Source organism: Periplaneta americana, chromosome 7 (genome assembly GCF_040183065.1).
Source record: "Periplaneta americana isolate PAMFEO1 chromosome 7, P.americana_PAMFEO1_priV1, whole genome shotgun sequence".
NCBI classification, from domain to species: Eukaryota; Metazoa; Arthropoda; class Insecta; order Blattodea; family Blattidae; genus Periplaneta; species Periplaneta americana.
The window spans coordinates 84,341,927-84,365,393 of NC_091123.1; the positions used below are offsets into that span (position 1 = coordinate 84,341,927).

General features: G+C 35.3%; 1 protein-coding gene across 1 annotated transcript in view; it reads right to left on the reverse strand.

Annotated features, from left to right (window-relative positions):
- The window catches only part of LOC138703239 (protein fantom-like), a 172,108-nt gene that overhangs the window by 75,571 nt on the left and 73,070 nt on the right, over window positions 1-23,467 (reverse strand). The window contains exons 10-11 of the mRNA XM_069830959.1: window positions 14,731-14,925; window positions 6,679-7,278 (exon numbers count right to left, since the gene is read on the reverse strand). Of these exons, the coding sequence (XP_069687060.1) occupies window positions 6,679-7,278; window positions 14,731-14,925 (795 nt within the window). The remainder of the gene's footprint in view (window positions 1-6,678; window positions 7,279-14,730; window positions 14,926-23,467) is intronic.

The window sequence follows — 23,467 nt, forward strand, 5'->3', positions numbered from 1 at the left end:
TTACCTACGAGCAGTACTATAAGGTAGAACAGATTTCCCCACAAGCCTACTGTAACATTTTATATGCCCCAGGACAAGAATTAAGACACGAGCAAAATTTCAGAGCAGTGTCCTTCATGTGTCAACTCTACTGTGCTATAGGATAAACTAAACACATCTCAACTTGATCATATTAAAAATAGAAATAAACCACACATCATTATTACATAATACAATATAAGCGACATATTAACAATATAACATAAAATTTAATTATTTCAAAAGACTTTGACAATGACACCACACCAGTGTTGGAACGGGACCTGCCTGTCATAAGGCACAGTACCTCTTTAAATCACAACACTTTTAACGTTTTAAATAAGAAAGTTTTAAGTTATAAAATTTAAATTTTAAATTCAAAACTGTGTTAGTAAAAAATTCATAATAATTTATTATATTACTTATACATCAAATAACAGTGCATAGTCCAAAGTTGCCGCAGTTGCAATGTTGTTTAGTCAACTGTCTGAAGACAAGTTTGAACCTCATAAGTGGTACCAATAAGACATCACTCAAGAGGCAACTAAGCCAGGGGATAATGGGGTAGGATGGCCATTTCCTTTCCCCCTTCATTGCAATACATCACTGGCTACTAACATATTACACTAATCATACTTCAGAAGTATACAAACAATTGTTCTTTCTTAGACACAATGTCAAGTGAGATGTACTGCCTGACAATAGAAGTACATATCAGCCAAAACCCCAATCAGAGGTAGCAGCAGTTGCAATATGTTTCCTATATTATGCAATGCATTCACTAAAACTGCATATCAGACTATTTTTTATTGCACTTCCTTTACCTAATTTGTTCATTATTTTCAGTAAGTATATCTTCTATTGTTGGTACAATAATTCTACTACATTTTTAAAGAATACTTGTTTTCTACACAAAACTGTACATTTGACACTTTACAAATAAATATGCCAACTGGCGAACATAGCAAGCATAGAAAGAATATCTTCAGTACAACAAATACCATCATTTCTATTTTGCAAACTAACGAGAACTGGGTAGCTAATGGTCATTAGGAGTGAAGAAAGTTTATTGAAGGAAAAAGAGAGGGGTTGCTGTTGGGACAGGTTGCCATTATCTGGAAAGAAAGCAATGTAACACTTGTTCTTTGCCATAAACGTCAACCATCGAAGTAAATGCTATTCATAGCTCTATAAGAGAGAGAGAGACAAAGTGAAGGAGTGAAACAAAGGGGGGATATATTGAAGGGGAAGGACGAGAAAGGGAGAGAGAAAAGATGGTTAATCTGACACTGTATAATTGACAGTCGACTGTACATCTGTTTCCTTCAGCAATTCTCATATTTTACAGGTGTTCATCAACAATCATGACCAATTTATAAGCTCTGAACCTCTGAAATATTACAATCATTTCTTGTGCTGTTAGTTTGTACATAAATATAATTTTATTCACTTTACAACTTCTTTACTGCGTTAACTTTTTAGAAAATTACCTGGCTGACTAGTTTCGAAGTGTTATCCTTCATTGTCTAAAGCCTACTCATAATTTTATTTATATTTTTAGGGTTTTTGCATTGCGTTATAGATGCAGAAAAAGGATTAGTGAATAGTTCTTGGTAACAGAACCAGCAAATAATTTCCCCTTTCCTTATCTTTCCTAATGATTGGAGCCAAATGTTGAGTGTTTCTGTATCTATGACATAGTGTAAAAACCCAAAACCTCACACCAAGGAAAAACGATGTGTTCCTGACATATTCTAATGTTGTTAGCAGATCAGTATGAGCTGCACTTGGTGCTACGAGATAGAGTTTGGAAGAACTATACCTGGTAAGGTTTAACTTGTCTCAGTAGCAATAAAACCAAGTCCCTTCAAATGAGGGTGGAGATTATAGGAGGGTTGTAAATTCTCAGTATTCCTTTCAAAACCTTGTTATTGTGCAGGCTACCGAAAGTCAGTTTCTTGAAAGACAAGCTCAGTGACGGAACTACACAGTAAGAAGAGAGAGATTTTGTTACTGAGTATTTTATTTTGTGCTACAGAATGTATCAACTTGTAAGTGATTTTTACATCCCTTTTAATTTATTTGTGTTATTTGTGCTTTTGATTTTGGTGCTCCTAGCTGGTGTAGGCAAACAAGGGAAACTGTTACAGTCAGACGCTAGGGAAATCGTATGTTTGGTGCATAAGTTCTTTGAAGAAGAATTAGACGTACTGAAAAACGGAATAGAAACAATATCAGTATCAAATGTATTAGGTAGAACGGCGGTTGCGACTGGTGTATCTAGGCGAACAGTTTCTCGTATTTTAAATAAAAAACAACAGGCGGAAGAAAGTGGAAACGTTTTGTCAACACCAGGAAAGAAGAGACCCAACAGAACACCAAATAAAACTGTTATAGATTCATTTACTGGTTCTGCTATTCGCAGTACAATTTACAATTTGTATCAATCAAAGTTTTTACCAAGTTTAGATAATATGAGGGAGGCTCTAAAAGAGGCGAAATTGTTTGATGGTAGCAAATGGACTCTTCGACAGATATTGAAGAAAATGAAATTTCGCTACGTCAAAAATAATCAAGGATGGAAAACGCTAATGCAAAGGAGTGATGTTGTAGTAAAGAGATTTCATTTTTTGAGGAAAATAAGAGAATATCGATCTTCTAACCGCCCCATTATCTATTTGGACGAGACCTGGATCAACGTAAATCACACTAAAGATAAAATATGGATGTGTGAAAATTCTAAGGGCGACCTAGAATCACCACTACGAGTCCCCATAGGCAAAGGCCAACGATTTATCGTGCTTCATGCTGGATCGCAGACTGGATTTGTACCTAATGGTTTATTGTGTTTCAAATCCAAATCTACACGAGACTACCATGAAGAAATGGACGGGAATGTTTTTAAGAACTGGTTTATTAATACTCTCATCCCTAATATACCATAGAATTCAGTGATAGTAATGGACAATGCATCTTACCATTCAGTTGAACTAAATAAAGCTCCCATTTCTTCCACTAAAAAAAAAAAAAAAAAATGCAAGCATGGTTACGCTATCACAATATTCTGTACGATCCGTGTTATACTAAACCAGTTTTATATGATATTGTTAAAAGATCAAAAGACAGATTCAGAACATACGAAATCGACACAGTTGCTGTTCAACATGGACACACCGTACTGCATTTGCCACCATATCATTGTAACTTTAATCCAATAGAATTGATATGGGCGCAAGTAAAAAGTGACGTAGCAAAACACAACACTGATTTCAAAATTAGCAAAACTAAGGAACTGTTTGAAGCCGCGTTGGAAAAAATAACACCTGAAAATTGGAATAGGCCTAGTGCGTGTTAACATGTTCGGTATATTGAAGATTTTTATAGGAGCAAAGATGGTATCGTGGATGAGCTCTTGGACAGTTTTGTAATAAATTTAGAAGAATCGGATACAGGTACAGATACAGATGAGTGTGAGGAGACTGACGACATCTCTATTTTCATGGAAGCAGGCCCTTCCGCCACTGGATGTATGGACGGCATCGCTCCATTGCCCCACTCACCATAACAATACAGACGAGGAAGACATATCTCCTTTCTCTCTCTTTTCACAGTGAGACAAGATACATCACATCTAGTATAGTACATGTTATACACAATTTCTCGTATGTGCTTATGTAATACCATATGTTAACAGACTTTCACAGTAATATTTAATGTAGAATGAACAATATTTCGAAGTAGAATGTAGAAAATACTGAAACAAAACGCAAAATAAGCATTCATTATCAAAGGACAAGAACAGAAACATACTGACGCTCACTGGATAAGGAAAGTGTGTTGCTTCCTTTCTGCCATGGTGGATCTAGATTACAGTGGCATTCAGCTGCATATATAGGCATTTCATAGCAATCTTCGGACCACAATTTGAGAAATGACGTTGTACTACATTTCATTGACGATTATGATGATGACAGTGATATGACGAACAGTGTCTGAATTGAATGAGGGGAAGACGGGGAATTTTCCTTCTCCCCTTTTGGATTTTTTCCCCACCTTCTGCATTTCTATGTTCATTCACAACCGAGGAAAGAAAATTCCCTTCTCTGAATATATGTTTTAATACTGCATGAACAGATTATGAGTTTCCTGTGGTACATGTGGGGCTGCAAGTGCAACACAAGTATGTGCTTTACCAAACTACAACTTCAATAAAGAAGGAACTGGCTAATAATATTACAAAAAATAATCATCCTTCATATTCCAAACATTTCTGCACTGACTAATGAAATTATCTAGGGGAATTTTCTAGATGATGCCCAATGTCATCGAGAACTTCTTCAATGAGCACTGTGCATCGTCGTATTCGCTTCTTATCTCGAACACTCCCTGTTTTCCGAAATTTGGTAACTAATTTATGAATTGCAGCATGAGCTAGAACATGATCATCAGCAAAATTTTCTTGGAATAATCTTCTGACAGCACGAGTTGATTCTGTACGCGCATACAAATCGTAAATAAACACTCGTTGTTGACATTGTTGAATAGAATACTTTGCCCTATTATTAGTCATACTTTCTTAGCACTCTAATGTTGTTGTTGCTGTTGTTGTTTTCTAATGCCAGGCATTTGACAATAAAGTCATTTGACCTATTGCACTCCAATATTTTTCAAAGATATTATCATGGCCAGCCACTGAAGCACAGATTTTGAGATGTTCCGAGTCCATTTCTTGGTTTGAGTTGCACAATGGGCAGTTAGGGGACTGATATATTCCAATTCTATGCAGGTGTTTGGCCAAACAATCATGGCCTGTTGCCAATCTAAATGCAGCTACAGACGATTTTCGTGGTAAATCGGGAATTAACTGTGGATTTTGATGCAGAGAGTTCCATTTTTTCCCTTGAGATTGTACACATGTGGTTTCAACAGCCATTTAGCTCACACTGATGACGTGCTCCTGCTCTCTCTGCCGTGACTCAGCTGACTGATTGTGCGCAGGTAGGAATCTCATAATGTGTTCACCCTGTATTATTAGTACCACAACGGCCTGGATAGCGATATTTTTTTCTGAAATTACAACTTACTTTTATTTCCTGTGTGTTAGTCAAAACATTTTCTCCTCTAGAGTGAATTTGCTATAGTGAGTTTATTCTCAATGGTAATTGTAAATATCACCTGGATTTCAACATTTTTTAAAAAGTTATCCTTAAATATAAAAATACTAAATTAAAATATTTTAAACTGTGTGTCTTTTTTTTATAATTTTTTTAGAACTATGCCAGAAATACTACTAGTTTCTTGCTTTCGTAAGTATTTGTTTTCATAGTATTATTCTGTAATTGATTTGTGAATTATCTAATTAACTACGGCAGTGGTTTTCAACCTTTTTCAACATGTGGCACACTGGTAGAGGGGAAGAGAAGGCTTGATGGCCTTATCTCTACCAGGTTAAATAAATAAATAAATAAATAAATAAATAAATAAAGATGTAATATAAAATCCGGCAGCATGCACATATAATCTAAACCAGAGGAATTTTGAGAATTTTAGGAAGGAATGTGTGTACTGAATATTGACTCTTGTGAAATCACTTTTTTTATTACTCTTTTCACATTTTTTTTTTTTTTTTTTTTTTTTTTTTGCTACAACCCTTACTACTTTCATTTTCTCGTGGCACACCATGGAACATTTGCGACACACTAGTGTGAAGTGGCACACCGGTTGAAAATGGCTGATCTACGGTATTGAGTCATAAAGTAGGATGGAAAGGAATTTCGAAAGGGGGGGGGGCACTACGACCCAGCACTGTAAATTTTCAAGATCTATTGTGCTAACCCTCGAACTAGGCCCATTCTCAAATCCACACTGACTGACTACACTAAGGTTCGCTATGTACCCAAATTTTGAGCAGGCAACCCCACTCTTCCCTAAGTCAGCCCCCTCCATGCGTTCTAAGCTGGTGTTCGGGAAATGCTATGGAATGATGACGAAATATTTATGGAATGACGTAGAAGCCTAATGTGAAGGAACAAGAGAGCCCCGAGAAAATTCCCAATTGTGACCTTGTCCACTGTGGTGTAACTAAGGATTTTTCAATTTTTCAATGAAAAATCCCAGCACACAGCTACTGCAGCGCTCATAAGTTAGGACAGAGTTATCATGGTAACATAAATTCAAAATGCCATATCAGATGCCAAAGCAATTAAAACGGACGTTAACAACAACAACAACAACAACAACAACAATAATAATAATAATAATAATAATAATAATAATAACAAAAATAATACATAATTTTGTAACAAACTTCAAAATCGAATATGTAATAATACTGTAGATATAAATACATAAAAATAAAACAAATAAAAAATGGTATGTAGGCTAAACAAAAAATGTTTTCCTTTTCCCTACTTTTTTATAGATTCAACGAAGATGATGATGATGATGATGATGATGATGATGATGGTGGTGATGATGATGATGGTGGTGATGATGATGATGATGATGAAATAACGAATAAGAGCAGCAGAAATGGAATAGCTCGTAAAAATAAATATCAAAGAACAAAATATTTTTTTTATTGTACAGTTATTTTGTGCAAATATCTTAAATTTCGTACTTCAAGTTTGATTTCTTGATAAAACGAGAGTACAAACTTACCATCTCATTTCTTTCTGATTGAGATTCTTCGAGGCTGACTGCTGACGGGTCATTTTTACTTTTATTGTCACTTTCAATGGAATCACTAGACGCATCTGAAGCAACTGATAAATTGTCACCATTAATTTCAAGAGATGTGTCAGGTTTGCTGTCAGCATCATATGACTTGGAAGAAACTCCGGAACAGGTACAAAATCCTGAAGTTAACATTTTCGGAACAGGGCCACAATTACAATAATTTACTTCAACAGTTTGTTGTTTTAAGTTCCTTTGTTTAGCTAATTTGTTATGAGGTGTAAATAATTTTTCTTCAGAATATGATGTCTGCAAAGTCTTACTGTCACTTGAGACTTCATGAACAGATTCATGCATATCAGTACTTTCCATTACTCCATAGTTCCTATTCTCCAGCCTGTCCAGAGAGACATTGAAGTCTTTAGTTACTAGAGCATCAGGCAAGAAACGAAATCTAACTCCAGACTTCGAAGTTAATCTTTCATTAAAACAGTGAACAAACTGGCTCTGTTCCAGAGTTGGTATACGTGGTGGAGACTCTGCGACTGGAAGTGGAATCTGAGAACTGACATCAATCCGTGGTTCCTATGAAAATAAAACAATAAGAACTTGTCGACTTGGGTAAAACTGTATGTCAGAGGGAGAAAATGTAGAAACAATGATATAAAAAAGTTTTTTTACAGTGAGCAGAACATGTCACTCTAACATAAACATAAATACCAACAAAAAGAGGAAGACAAACTAATTTAATTAAAATTTATAAATAAGAGATTAGCCTGAATATACTGCAATAAGTGAAAGTCTCAGGAATCTTCTATGCCACATCAACAAATTTAAAAATGCAGTTATATTGTCAAACTCCAAAGCAGCTATTCTATCAATAGTCTGTAAACACACACCTTTATCTCTCTCAATTAATAACACTCAATAAAAGAATTGTATTCCAATGGATACCATCCCATTGTGGAATCCTGGGAAACGAGAATGTGGATGCTTTAGCAAAGAAAGGCAGCACTGCTACTAAATCTGCGAATTACTCTGTGAAAAAGATGTATTAAATCTACATACTTAGACTTCAACAAACAAAATTTGATAACACAATCTCAAGGAAAAAAATGGAATTCTCTGCATCATAATTCACAGTTACTTCCCGATTTATCACGCAAATCGTCTGTAGCTGCATTTAGATTGGCAACATGCCATGACTGTTTGGCCAAACACCTACATAGAATTTGAAAATATCAGTCTCCTAACTGCCCATTGTGCAACTGAAACCAAGAAATGGATTCGGAACACCTCAAAATCTGTGCTTCAGTGGCTGACCTTGACAATATCTTTGAAAAATATTGGAGTGCAAGACGTCAAATGACTTTATTGTCAAATGCCTGGCATTAAAAAACAACAACAAACAACATATATTCAGGTTGTTATTCCCAAATGTATTAAAAATAAATTAACTGCTCACATCTATACAAGCAATAGCAATTTTATAAATGCTTTCTCTCCACAAAATAAATTTAAAACAATAAAAGAAATGTTCTTTGCATTCATTGTTGGTTGGTTGGTTGGTAATGCTCTCGGAATTGAAGATCTCCATCTTTGTTCTGGTCTCTAAGTAATGTCTGACTACTGTGATGACAGTTCTCCATTAAAATGAAGTAGATGGTCTCTGTTCATCAGTGAGTCTGGAGCTTTACGAAGTATATAGATTGGGGATTCAAAAAAACATTAATTTTATATAGGTGTGAAGCCAAACAGCTGTAAACAGTTGTCAGCATAAAAATAACAATAGCACTGCCTCTTGGGTAGTCTGGGATGTGATTTTTATTTTCTAGCAAGATTTTCTATTACCTGTTTGCGTTTTTTTCTTTACATTCTTGATTCCAAATTAAATTTATTCTATAGTCTATTATCAAACTGTCATGGAATTGGTCATATGATCCTTTCCATCCTCAGTCATCGAGAAGTCTCTTCAGAGGACACCCTTGATTTCTTCTGTCCAGTGGCCTGTTATTTGAGAATTAATTGTGGAATTCTATCCTTGTCCATTCAAGTTGGATCCAGTTAGTTTTGTATTAATTTTTGTCAAAATGGGTTGTTTTCAATTCACTGTGAAATTCACTTTTTGTATTCAGGATTCTTGTGGCCACTCTCCCTGGAGGGCTGATGATTAGCACATTTTTTCTTCTCATTTCTAAAACTTCGTAATACTTTTAATGAACTGTGAATTTCAACTATTCTACTGCTGGTGGGAGATGATGATGATGATGATGATGATGATGATGATGATAAGGCCTCAAGTAGTGATAAAGATTCGCTCAATATTACTCACTGGAGAAATAATATAGATATGTGGTCTAAGAGTTGTTTAATGATGAGTTGATTGCTTCCAGTACTCCATTGTACGAGGCATGTTCTTAAAGTAAGTTCCAAAAGGGTATAGTAAGTAAACGGGAAGATATTTACAAACCATTTTTGTTGCATTGCATTCCCCACACTTCAATTACTTCTCAACATAATCTCCACCATTACTGAGGCATTTATCGAGTTGTGGCACAAGTCTTTCTATCCCCTCATTGTAGAATTCGCCTGCTGTTTTCACTTCATCGTCGCCATCAAAACGTTGACCACCGAGGAACTTCTTGAGGTGCAGGAAGAGATGAAAGTCACTCAGAGCCAAATCTGGGCTGTAGGGGGGGATGGTCAATTTGTTCCCAGCCAAATTTCGAGATGAGATTTTGGCTGTCACGAGCTCTGTGTGGCCGAGCATTGTCATGAAGACAACATAACTCCGTCGGTCAGCATCCCACGTCTCTTGTTCTGAATTGCGCTATGGAGCTTCTTCAAGTTCTGACAATAGGTTTCTCTATTAATGGTTTCACCCCGAGGCAAGAATTCGATGAGTAGGACTCCTTTTCTGTCCCAAAAAACAGTGCACATGATCTTGCGTGTTGACATGGTTTGTTTGAATTTCTTTTTCCTTGTCGATGCAGTGTGCCTCCATTCCATGGACTGCTGCTTCGATTCAGGTGTCATGTGAGACACCCAAGTCTCGTCACCTGTCACGATATGGTCAAGAAACTCATCGCCTTGCTCACTGTAACGTGTGAGAAAGCTCAATGCACTGGAAGCTCGTTTGGTTTTCTGTTCCTTGTGAGCATCTTGGGTACCCATCGTGAGGACAATTTGAGATATTGTAATCGATCTGTCACAATTTTGTAGAGAACACTTCGCGACATTTGTGGAAAATTCAAGGAAAGTGAAGAAATTGTGAACCTCCTGTCCTCATGAATTTTTTCATCGACAGCATGCACCAAATCGTCATTGATCAAAGATGGCCGACCAGTACGCTGCTCGTCATGCACAGAGACGCGGCCCTCGTTGAACTTCCTAACCCATCTCCTGACCATTCCATCACTAATGGCATCATCACCATACAACTCACAAAGTTGATGATGAATGTCAGCTGGTTTGATGTTTCTCGCATTCAAGAAACGGATAACAGACCGCATCTCACAGTCGGTGGGGTGCTCAATCACTTTAAACATTTCAACTGATCACAACTAACAACACACACACGGACTGAAGCTCTGAAACTGCATGCACAGCTTGCCTGAGGACTGAAGAAGAAAACACACATGCGCAAAATAACAATTGCAGCAATGCGACGGCTATAATTGAAAACGGAACTTACTTTAAGAACACGTCTCGTAGTAACTTATCAGTGTATGTAAAGAGATGCAGAAATTGGGGATTTCACTATTAAACCTATTCCTGCATTACTTACTTGTCAATTAGTGATCCATCTATGCCTCTACATGGTGTAAACAACATAAACTGCCAAAATTATATAGACAGTACAGACTGGTCTACTGAACAAAATTTCTAGGGAAATTTAATTATTTCTTACATTAAAATTGTATTTTCAATTTGTAAAATGCCATGTTTTTAAGATTGATAGTAGTCTAATATTTGTTTACATTTCGACTGAATGCCATTGCCAATGACCTTGTGCCCAATACATATCAATACATAACATAAAATAAATATAAACAAATGACTTCTTCAGTGTATTAGCCATCCGGTGTTGATTCCACAAACTAGCAGTGTGTGTCATCACTAGAGCTAGGATTCGTATGTGGTAAAAGCTAATATTTTTTAGTCAGTATAGTTTATAAACATGAAACCCATGCCCCCTACTCCTTATAATTGCCATTTCTGTCATTCAGTATTTCTATTAGTTAGCGCTAAGGGTTTTTAATCCTCTTAACCACCACTTACAAAACAACGGAGGGTTTAAAAGCTGCATTGTCTAGTCCTTGTGACTTTTCTTGCATTTCGAGTCTTGTCAGCCAGGCTTAAAACCTTCTTAACCAGCATCGCATCGACTCAACTATACTCAGCGTCATTCTTAACTCATACTACATATAAATCCTAGCTCTAGTCATCACCCTTCACGAATGCTTTTATCCCCTCAATGACCTGCTACGTAATTGCCTACGATGTCTTGTATACAAAAGTAGAGACATCAGTGCTCAGCAGTCATGTAACATTGAACATGCAGTATGTATCGGACGTAAATAATGACTATCTATTCTCATTTTCAGAAACATTAGACTCACAAAATACATTTTTTTCTGGGAAAATCTTGCCAGTTACAGAAAAAAATTATTTGACTTTTTTCTTCAGTCTATCACCAGTATTTTTTTTTTTTTTTTGGCAGTTTAATCGTTTACATCCTATATAATTATATATAGTACCTTAATACATCTTGAAGAATGCGATTTAATACTCAAAATTCAAAATTATAACAGATCCCTTAGAAGTGTCAACCAAAATTTCAAAACAACAAAGCTTAAAAAACTTACAAGATTTACTGTATGTTTTCCAAAAGATTTTCTTTGCAATTGATTTCTGGTTGTGATAGAATGAAAATTGGAAGTGAAAAATGTTCAATATTAGTAAATGGAAGATTGTATTTTTCTTGTAGAATGTAGGCTTTTTGAAAAATTCTTTTTGTGTTCGTACATTCCTTTTTTTGTTCCTGTAATTTCTCCGGTGGGTACTGAAGGGTAGTCTTTGAAGATTTTTTATAAAGGAAAAGCTTTGTTTTTCCATTTCTTATTTGATTGGCGGATTATAGTGACTTTATTGATCCTATTATTGGCCTGAAAGATTAATTCTGGAATATTTCAAATTCTTTTAGTTTTCTCTGACTTGCCATAAATATCTCCTCATTTCCAAATGGGAGTATTGGCTTAATGTAGTTTTTTTTTTTTTTTACTCGTTATTTAATGACACTGTATATCAACTGCGGGGTTATTTAGCGTCGATGGAATTGGTAATAGCGAAACGGTCAATAATGTAGTTTTTATACGTTGTACTAAGGTGTTGACTGAGGATCACCATTTACTGTCACCTGGCCCTTTTTTTAAGTATTGTTGATCTCTGAGTGGCTTTTTCTGTTGTTGTGTTAATAATTATGATCTTTTCAAGACAATCTGGAGTCAAGTATGATGCCGAGATATTTAACGATTTTCTGTTTTTACTACCGTAGGTACTCATCATTTAATGTTTTGCATGATAAAGGGTGAAAAATTGGTATTATGATTTGTACAAATTCATTTCATTTCATTATCTCTTTATCAGTTACACAGTAAGTTGTTCTAATGCCTTTGTCATCTGTTGTGATAGGGCTGTTGATTTTTTGTTACTGGCTAAAATCTAAATAGCACAATTGATGCTTTCAACTTTATTTAATTTTTCAGACTTTGTGGAGGAGGCTATGTTCTAAGACGACCCACAACTGAGTGGAAACGTCTACTGATGATGATGATGATGATGATGATGACGATGATGACTATTATTATTATTATTATTATTATTGTAATAGTCGCAGAATGTAATAGAACATAAAGAGATTTTAATTCTAACGCAAAATTAACTTCATTATTACTATACACTATTGACAATGTAATAAAATCTAATTCAGAAGAATTTACATGCAGGGGTGTTTCTTCTGAACAATACACTTTGTTTCCTTCAAACCTACTATATTGTAACATATAAAGCATGACTGCAAGGATAACTCAAAAAACTTTATGAATATCTATTACTAAATCTCTACACGTGACTCATCAGTGGTACTGACAATAACAAACTTGAAATCAATTTCTGGCCATGTTCTTTCCAACACACCCAATATTATAAATTTATATATCTTCTCACTTGAAGACCTGAGAAGCATTAAGATCAGAAGAAACTACAGTTCAAAAGTGTTGGAAAGCACGACTGCTAATGGCTTCATTGCCAAATGCAAGGCACTAGAGAACAACAACATATATCTTCTCACCATTCGTGAGCTGCCACAAGGGACAAAGAGTACTTAACCATAGAAATTTTTACAAGTTCATTGAACCACTGATTTTGTTTTAACAATGAAATTCCTACAAGTGTGTAGCTGCAAATATTTATTATTTATTTATTTATTTATTTATTTATTTTTTTTTTGAGATTAGTGGAAATATACAGTAGCAATCACAGATGTGGGCTTGTAAAGTTGGGAGATCAGGCACTTTCAATGCATATACATAGTCTCTAGTATAGCTCTAAAAAATTAATCCAGTGGAGTGATATGGGATTAATACAACTGATTCATTGTGTCCAATCCAGCGACTTGAAAACTTGTTATTGGAAGATACTCGAATCTGCAGACTCCAATGTAATGGAGCTTCAACCAGTTCAATGAATACGATGGACTCCAGATCAGCTACTTGGAGATGCATCAACTGTTCAACTGAAGGTACATGGTGCCAGTTACAAGAAGAATGGCCCAACAATTCTGTGCCCCATCACATCACACCATACATTCAGTTTCAGATTATTTCGAATGCGTTCATATTGTATGTGTGGATATTTGGGTGTGAGGCTCGCAAAATCTTGTAGCCCTATGTTAGGGATATTGTATACTTATGCGTTGAAATTTCCTGACCTCTCAACTTTACAAGCCTGCATCTGTGATGTGACTTCTATGATATCAATGAGCATGTTGGAAAGAACATGGCAAGAAACATTCTATTTCCCCGACTTTATGATATATCACAACATTTGAGGTTTTATTATTTTTTCTTTCTTTTTTGTTTTCTATATAAATAATTTTTACAAAATCTAAAGCAATGCTATTTTGGGATAACTCAAAGAAGTAAGACTGCAATATAAAATAAAGTATTAGAACAATAAAAAAATTATATTGGCAGAATAATGGAAAAGAGATGCCAATTACAAACTCTTCTATTCTGTATGACTGAATAGCTGTATGTAACGATCGCAACAATAGGTTTTTTCTCTTCTCTCCTTCCTTCCACCTGAAGACGAAGGGAGAACCACCCTTCGAAACGTTGTGTCTTAATTTTTTGATTGTGACAACCAGCAATGGAAAAAGTCCAAACCCCTCACCTAAACATTAACAATCCACCATTGCTTTCCAACCCCTCATTTAGATCAAAGATGACACTATTATATTGTTTTGTATGTATGTATGTATGTTTAGTCAACAGTCCGAAGACTGGCTGGAACATGATAAATGACACCAATATGGCATCACTCATGAGACAATTAAGCCAGGAGATAATGGGGTAGAGTGGCTGGTTCCTTTCTCCATATATTGCAAAGATCACTAACATATCTCACTAATCAGATTTAAGACGTATGCAATTATATGAATATGAATACATTGTAAGCATTAAAAAAATCCATCTAAATCACCAATGTCTCAAAGAAATAAAATTTAAAGTTAAATACTGATTATTTTCAAATGGAAACATAACAAAAAATAATTTACAAATCTGTCCCAGATTTGAGTTGTGACTGATGCAGCTCATCATTCAATGGTTGATATATAATATTGCTTAGCTTTGTTTGTGAAGTATTTGTTGAGAAATTCTCTAAATAAAATTAATGTGAAAGATACCAATTCCTACAATGTACTGATTTACAACAAACATCTCCTTAATACACATAAATTTCTGATATTCATACCTGCTGAGACTGCTGAAGTGCGAGCAGTTGACTCTCTGCTTCAGTATATTGTGCCTGTAAATCCTTTAGTTTAATTACCAAACTATCATGTGCACTTTTCAATTCATTTACTTGGGTTTTTGTTTCTTCAAGATTCAGCAATATCTGTGTCTTCTCACTCAAAGTTTCGGCTAATTTGCTTTGAAGATCCACCACCTACAAAAAATGGAAATACATAGCAATGTTTTATTTTATAACTAGATTAAATGTAAGAATCTCTCCAAAAGAAACAATTTCTTTGAATAGCATTGGAACTAAGTGTAATAACGTTGCAATCTCGCCTGCTTAGAACCATGTTGTTCTAACTCCACTTTAAAAAAAAACTCGTTTTTTGTATCTGTTATGTTCTAACTCCTCTTCTGTATCAGTTTCACACATAAAATTGTACATTTTGTGATCAGAAAGTGTTCAAAATAACTGTTCCATATTGTTCCAACTCCATTTTCCAAGCTCTGTTTAGTTCCACATTGTTATAACTCCATCATCCAATGACCAACCAATGATGGAATGGTTTGAGCTAAGACAGCCAATGAGAAGCAAGCTAGGGCAGAAGTTTTCCTGAACTTCCATGAGAAAGTTAATGTGATACTGCATGCATTTACTAATAAACAGCTTAATGCCACTTGCACTGATACATTTTTTGGAAGAGGATGACCATGAAGTATAAAAAATAGAACACAAGTATCAAGAACCAGGGCATAGTGCAGTGCAGGAAGTAGACACAATGCACAGTGTAATTGATCGTCATATCAAACGACTTCAACTTCATTCTCCTTTAGCAAAAATAAGGGCCCTGATTTTGTGTAGAACTAACGAACAATACAAAGTACATCAAATGAGATGTAATAGTTTTTATGACTTCAAGACTGTAGCTTAACTAAGTAACTTGAGCAGCATTCCATACAGTAAAGTGAGGCATATTGAAAATTTGTACACAATATCTTCACAGCCTTTTGTGTTGTATACACAAAAGGCTGTGAAGATATTGTGTACAAATTTTCATTCTCTGACAAGATGTTTAAGACTACAAAGTTTCTGAAACCTATTACAACAAGAACAAGGCAAAAACAGTGTCGAGTTGATAACATATTGCCTGCACCAAAGCAAATAACAGTCAAACCAGTTATAGAAGCAAGTAAAGTTCAAGATATAAAGTCCCTACACAAATATTTTTCAGGCGTGGACAAAATTTTTTGCGATTCAGTGTTAAAAAGATAACAATATATGCACTGATCTCTTCAAAATGTAACCTGAAAGGAGTTAGAACATTAAATTGTCAAAATCTGTTAACATGTTTGTTCTAACTCCAAACGTTTTTTTCTATATTTTGTAAAATCAATTTATAAATATGGCAACTGAAGAATAAAATAAGCTTTCCCATGCTCTGTTTATTTCTTTGCAAACCCCTTTCCAAACAATAGTGGTATTAGTATGATTTGGGTAGTCTCCAAAACTTCATTGTGCTCCCCTGAAAAATTTATAAAAATGGAGTTAGAACAACTTGGTTCTAAGCAGGTGATCTACAGAACCAAAGTTGGCTTTATTCGACATATAAATCTAGCTACCTGGTTACATAAACAAATACCTTGGATACATAAACAAAACAAAACAGAAGAATCGATCATTATGGATATGGTCGATTTAACTATAAAACTCATTACATTCTCCCCCAGATCAGTATTGAATATAGTCCAGTAAGTAACTTGGGGGTTTCACTACTCTGCCAGAACGAGATACCGGTATATTGTTCTCGTTTGACTTAGTCTCGTCATTTCTTCCATAAGACTCATTCAAATTGGAATCACTCCTTTCTGTTATTCTCGGGCTTTGTGAAGGTTTAGAAATAGCTGTATTCTGGTTGTCATCATTTTCGAAGTCTTCCATTTGAATTCCATCCCACTCCTCAAAAACAGGCATCTGTTCTTTTGGAGCAAGTTGTAGATTCGATACAGTCATCTCTCTTCCATTAGATGTTCGGACATAAGAATAGGTAGGGTTTGCCTCTATCAACTGAACTTCAACTAATGGATCGAACTTGCTTGCACGAACATTTCTTCTCATAAATACAGTTCCCGGTGTTGTCAACCATGTCGGTAGCAGAGATCCATTTGCAGAGCATCTGGAGTGTGAGAACATACGTTCATGTGGTGTTATGTTAGTTGCTGTACATAACAGAGATCGAATAGCATTTAAGGATTCCTGAAGAACAGTCTCCCATTGTATAACTGGAAGATCTCGAGATTTTAAGGTCAGTTCTATAGTCTTCCAAATTATTCCGTTATATCTCTCAATTTGTCCATTCCCTTGGGGATTATATGCTGTAGTGCGGCTAGTTGCTATTCCTTGTGAACAAAGATACTGTTTAAGTTGCTGCGACATAAAAGCAGAGGCTCGATCAGAATGGATAATTGACGGACTCCCAAAAATCGAGAATAAAGTTGATAATCTGTGTATGACCGTCGAAGTTGAAACATCACTGCAAGGGAATGCAAATGGGAATCTGGAATACTCGTCGACAATTGTGAGTAAGTATACATTACTAGTGTTTGAAGATATTGGTCCTTTAAAATCTATATTCAGACGCTCGAAAGGTGATGTTGCTTTAATTAGTCGATCTTCTCCTTTGTAGAAATGAGGTTCAATTTCTGCACACACCGGACATGATGCAGTCATCTTCTAAGGAATACGGGAAATTACCACAACAAATAAAATGTGTCATTCGCACTACACCACGATGGCAGAGAGACTGGTGAAGCTGATAAAGAGTAGGAATTCTAGCAGATGAGGATGAGCAGACTCTGGATAATGTATCAGCTACTGTGTTATCCTTTCCAGGCCGATAGACAATATCAAATTTGTAACATGATAATTCTAATCTCCAGTGTTCAATCTTCTCATTTTTTATTTTTCCATGTTCAGTACAATTAAACATGAAAGATACGGACTTTTGATCGGTTAACAGCGAAAATGGGCATCCTATTATGTAATGCTTCCATTTTCGCAGTGATTCAACAATAGCGTAAGCCTCTTTCTCTACAGCAGAATGGCGACGGTCACTTTCAGAAAGGGTTCTAGAAAAGAATGCTACTGGCCTTCCAGACTGGGACAAAGTTGCAGCTACAGCAAAATCAGAAGCGTCAGTCTCAACCAAGAATGGAACTCCTTCCTCTACAGAGACTACAACTGACTTGGCGATATCAGATTTTATTTCCTTGAAGGCAGTACAAACATGAATGGGAATTGGAAATTCTCTGCATTGTATTATGGGTCGTATTTTATCAGAAAAATTTCGTACCCATTTAGCATAGTGTAAAAACATCCCAATTGCTCTTTTTAGTGACTGTTGATCTTTAGGAATAGGTAGATCCAGTAAAGGACGAATACGATCAGGATCAGGTTTAATAGTGTTGTTTATAATTTGATAACCTAGGAGGTTAATGGATTTAGTAGAGAATTTACATTTGCTTTCATTGAGAGTAAGGCCATATTTCTTTACAGCTTCAAGAAACTTTCTCAAGTTTTTATCATGATCTAGTTGACTAGTACCACACACAGTAATATCGTCTAAGTAAGCATATACTCCATTTAGTTTTTCATTACTGATAATTGAATTAATCATCCTCTGGAAACATGCCACGCCATTCATAACACCAAATGGAATTCGCAGAAATTGATAAAGTTGTCCACAGGCTTCAAAAGCTGTATAAGATCGCTCATGTTCAACAATGGGTATCTGATGAAATGCACTCTTTAAATCGACTAAAATATTGATATTTAGCTACTTCTGAAACAATGCTTTCAATACTAGAAAGAGGGTACGCATCAAGTACTGTAAATTTATTTATGGTTTGTGAATAGTCAACAACCATTCTCTTCCTATGATTAGTACTCGAAGTAACAAGAACTTGTGCCCTCCATAGCGATGTACTCTTTTCAATTATGCCTTCACTTAAAAGTTTGGCAATTTCAGATTCTATGAATTTGTTGTCTTCTCGTGAATGTTTACGAGAATTTATAGCAATAGGATGACAATCCTGAGTGAGATTAGAAAATAATGACACAGGCAATATGGAAGCAGTAGCAAGCCCACAAACATAAAGGGGTTCACGAGGTCCGCCAAAAGCAATTTCAATAGAAGAATGAAGTTTGAGTATATCATGCCCAAGTACTATGTCAGCACACAAGCCATCCATAATTAATAGCACGACATCTCGATAAATGTGATCATCAAGTTTTATAGTAGCATTACAGCTACCTCTCACATGAGAAATGAGTACTGATGATGCCATTGCAATCTGCACATTAGCAGGTGTCGTTTCAAAATTATGCCTGTTTACTAAGGAACTTTTAATGAAGCTGGTGGTACTTCCTGTATCAATGAGAGCTTTAGCTTGCACTCCATTAATTTTAACTAGTAAGATAGATTTATTTAAAAAAGTAGTTGAAGCCCCACAGAGAGTACGACTCAAACTAATGCAAGCATCTGAAAGTTTATTGTTTCCATCTGTTGCAGCTGTTACAACATCATAAACTTTCCTTTTAGATTGACATATCTTAGCAAAGTGTCCTTTCTTCTTGCAAGTATTACAAATAGCATTTAAAGCGGGACAATTACTTCTCATATGACGATTGAAACCACAGAAGAAACACTTGTTAAATTGTTTTTGCGCAATGGCTAGTACACTATCAGGATGATGTGATTCATTAGACTTCTTACGAATCTCTTGCACATTACCTGATGCTGCACTGACTGATGACACATTATTATACCCATATTCTTCTGATTGTCTGAAAGCCATCTCCAAGGCTTGTACTTGGGAAAAATGCATCACCTAATTTTAATGTAATATTTTCTAAAAGACGTTGTCTAATCGGACATGATAATAGTCCAGTAATAAAAGCATCGCGGATACATTCATTTGCGTTTTTTTCTGCTGAAACTGCTTTAAACTTGCAGTCCTTCCCCAATAGAATAGTTTAAGTGCTAACCTTAAACTAACCTAACCTAACCTAACCAAAATATGAAGACGAGATGTTGGCACACCTGAAAGAAAAATTTAATCTTTCTTCTCGAAGTAAGGAAATAACCATTCTCTCAGTTTTGCCCAAGAGTTGGCCTGTAGCAAAAATTCAAAAGGAATTTGGTGTCACTAATTATATGAGATGAATAGTTAGAAAACTGGTGGAACAAAAGGAACTTTGTCATCCCTTGACTCTAAACCTAGAAAAATATTTGACAATGACACTGCATCATTAGTAAAAATCTTTTACAACATGACGAAATAAGTAGAATAATGCTATGGAAAAAATATGCTATGTCCGTGAAAGAAACATATAGTTATATAAAATTCAGAAAAGACTTGTTCTGAAAAATTTGCATGAAATATATAAGGCTTTCAAAAATTAGTGCCCCAACTATAAATATTGGATTTTCAAAATTCTGTGAATTAGGACCAAAACACAGCATCTTAGTAGGAAGATATGGGACACACATTGTTTGTGTTTGTTGTATAGAGCTATTCATCAAAATATCAAATTAATGATGAGTGGTGCCTATTTCAAAAACACTATGTTGGAGGATGATGAAGACCCTCTTAAACATAAACAAATGTGTCTGGCTAAAATAACATTTGACTCTCCAAGCCCCGAATGCCACTCAAATGAATGCAATGGATGGACTGAAAAAGAAATTGATACAAAGGTTTCAAGAAAATTTTATTGATCAAATTACTTACAAACAATGAGTTATTGTAAATCGCTGCAAAATGGAAACAATAGTTAAAGTAGTTGATGAATTTGTAGATAAATTCTGTGAGGGACTGATGAAGTTGAAAACTCAAGGTTTCTTGTCACAGGAACAGAAATCTTACTACAATTGTTTGAAAAACAATTTAAGTGAAGAAGATATAATATGTAATTAACTTTGCAGAAAATTACTCCTCATCTTACAAGTTTAAGTCCAGTCATATCTTTGAACGAGCTCGCAAGCTACAATTGAGATCCGGAATCCAAGAGGGGCCCAAGTCCATTACATCAGACTTTTGGGAAATTGAAAAAAATGTTTGCTGTTGCTACAAAATGCCTCTGACTAATTATTTTTTGTTTCGTAAGTACATCTCCATTACATCTTTTCATATAACGATGGCAACAAACTTCTACTAATTATTTTGCATGAGAAATAAATTTTGAAAGTGATTAAATATTGGGCCCCTCTTGGATTCCGAGTCTCAATTCATCTGTGTTACATACTATAAAAGAGACAGTAAACTGAAGCACTACAATGTTCTTTTCATTTCTGTCTGAAGCATAACACTGTAGCTTCAAAAGACATTTTCACTGGAGTGTAAGAGGACTAATGGCTTTGTTGCCAAATGTCTAGGCATTTGAACAACAACATTTCAAAAGAAACTCATCACACTCATTAGTACACCAATTCAAAATCTTAAAAAAGATACTTCTCAGATGGCAGTGCTGCCCAACATAAAAAAATACAAAAATTTCTTGAATTGATGTCACTACAGTAAGAACTTCAGCATAGGTGTAGAGGGCATTTCTTTGACACCTCCCATGGCAAGAGTACGTGTGATGGATTAGGAAGGACAGTCAAACAACTGGCTACTAAAGCATAATTTCTATATAATATTTGAAGAAAAAAAAATATTGCAGTAATTTCGAAACAACAAAAAACGAACAAGTATTTCACTTTACATAGTAGGTATTAATTATTTTAAAGTAATAGACCCTACTCTTTCATTGTTCGTCAAGCATTATTATTTATTGGGACCATTGGTACACAAATGTTGAAGAAAATATTATACTCCCAATTAATTACATGCAGTAGGACATTGTGAATTTTTTACATTGAAATCATTTCCTTGCTGTATGTCAATATAAATTAACATTAATATTAATAAGTAATATAAATTAGGCTTAGAATTTAAATTTACATATAGTTTATTTGGAAAACGTTGAGAGCAAGTAATGGCAAGTTGGGAGCTTTACTGGAAGAACTTATAAGTGTAGTTCACAAGCTGTGAAGTGACTATATTCTCTTTGTCAGGTTTAAAGATTTATTAATATAAATATATTAACATAATATAGTGACATGAGATGGAAAATTTGCCATTATATATTTTTCTAGAAAATTTTTCCGTCTTGCAAATAGTTGCTTTCTTCGCTCCTTACAACCTCAAGAGCCTCACATGTATTCCTCACTATATTCTCATCACTTATCAGATTATGAAATGGAAGTCGTAAATCATCTAATCTTTGATGGCTGTGTTAGTACAGACTCAAAACAAAGCCACTGTCAAGATCGTTTTGCCTTGAGAGTACTGATTAAGAAACAAGCGCTGGAAATATTATATTTTGAGAACTTCACTAATCTGATCTAAACTGTGACAACACTATTACCTCGACATGGGCTGATGTAAGCCTTTAATTTTAAAATAATTATTGTTGGCTAAGGAAAACATTATAACAATAAAATTCGTTCAGAACACTAGAAAATTCGTAATTCGTACAAATAATTTATCAGCATATCAATAACAACCTCATAAAATTACTAACAAAAAACACTCCCAAAAATAATATACACTTAAAGATGAGCATATTTATTGACTTTCTTCTTCATGGCTAATTCAGCAGCAGATGCTGCGCGTCTGGAAGTATTCGGTAAGTGAGATGGAGCTAGAGTGTCAACGCAAGTGGAGTCCCAAATTAAAGATTTTCCTCTAGACCAGCGGTTCCCAAAGTGTGCTCCGCGGAGTCTTTAGGGCTCCGCGAATGATTTTCAGGGGCTCTGTCCGCGGAAGTTATGAAGATGACAAAAATTGCTAATTCCATCTAGTCTCTAGCGGGGAAAACGGAAACTACTTCCATCAAGCGAAAAATACTTTCTGAGAAAGTAGTTTGCGTTCTTCTTACTACATGGAAGCATTAATATTAGGCCTACTGGTCACTGGAATTGTCTCGATCTTTCTTGCTTGCCAAGTACTCAATGATTCTCGAAATTTATTTTGTTTTATATACTGGGCAGGCAGTGTTTGTTATTCGTGGTAGGCCTACGTGGAATCTATAATCTATTGACTGTTACGTTACCTCAAAAAAAATATATATATACTGTATATCTGAATGTTAATTTGATAGCAGATGTGTTAGTTAAACTTTCGTTGAACCGGAACTGTGGCTTAAGACGGGCTCCCTAAGACTTAAGAGTCATTAGCCATCAACTAGTGCTCAGTCAAAGGGAGATAACAACAGCTATAACCTTACTTTCAAAGAAGATAGTGCGAATTCCTGGGAATTGAGTTCGGAATTTGTTGAACATGATCCTGTCTCAGAGTCTACGATGCCTAGTGTAGAGGTATTGAAAGCAACAAACGAAAATATTGTGATTTATATTTGGACATGAGATTCAGTGAGTTTGCTGATGAACATCCACAGTGCGTGATATGTAACAAAGTTTTTCCCAATAGTTCTATGTTCCCTGCCAAGCTTAGAGGCATTTCTCAACTCAAAAATTCACAAATAAACCTGCAGACTACTTTGAAAGAAAAAGTGACGAACTCCATGCAGTTCAGACAAAATTTCACCTCGTGTAAAAACAAACAACGAGAAAGCACTGAAAACTTCGTACTTGGTTAGTCATGACCAGGCTCTTGCTGGTAAACCTCACCCTTGCTGAAACTCTTATGAA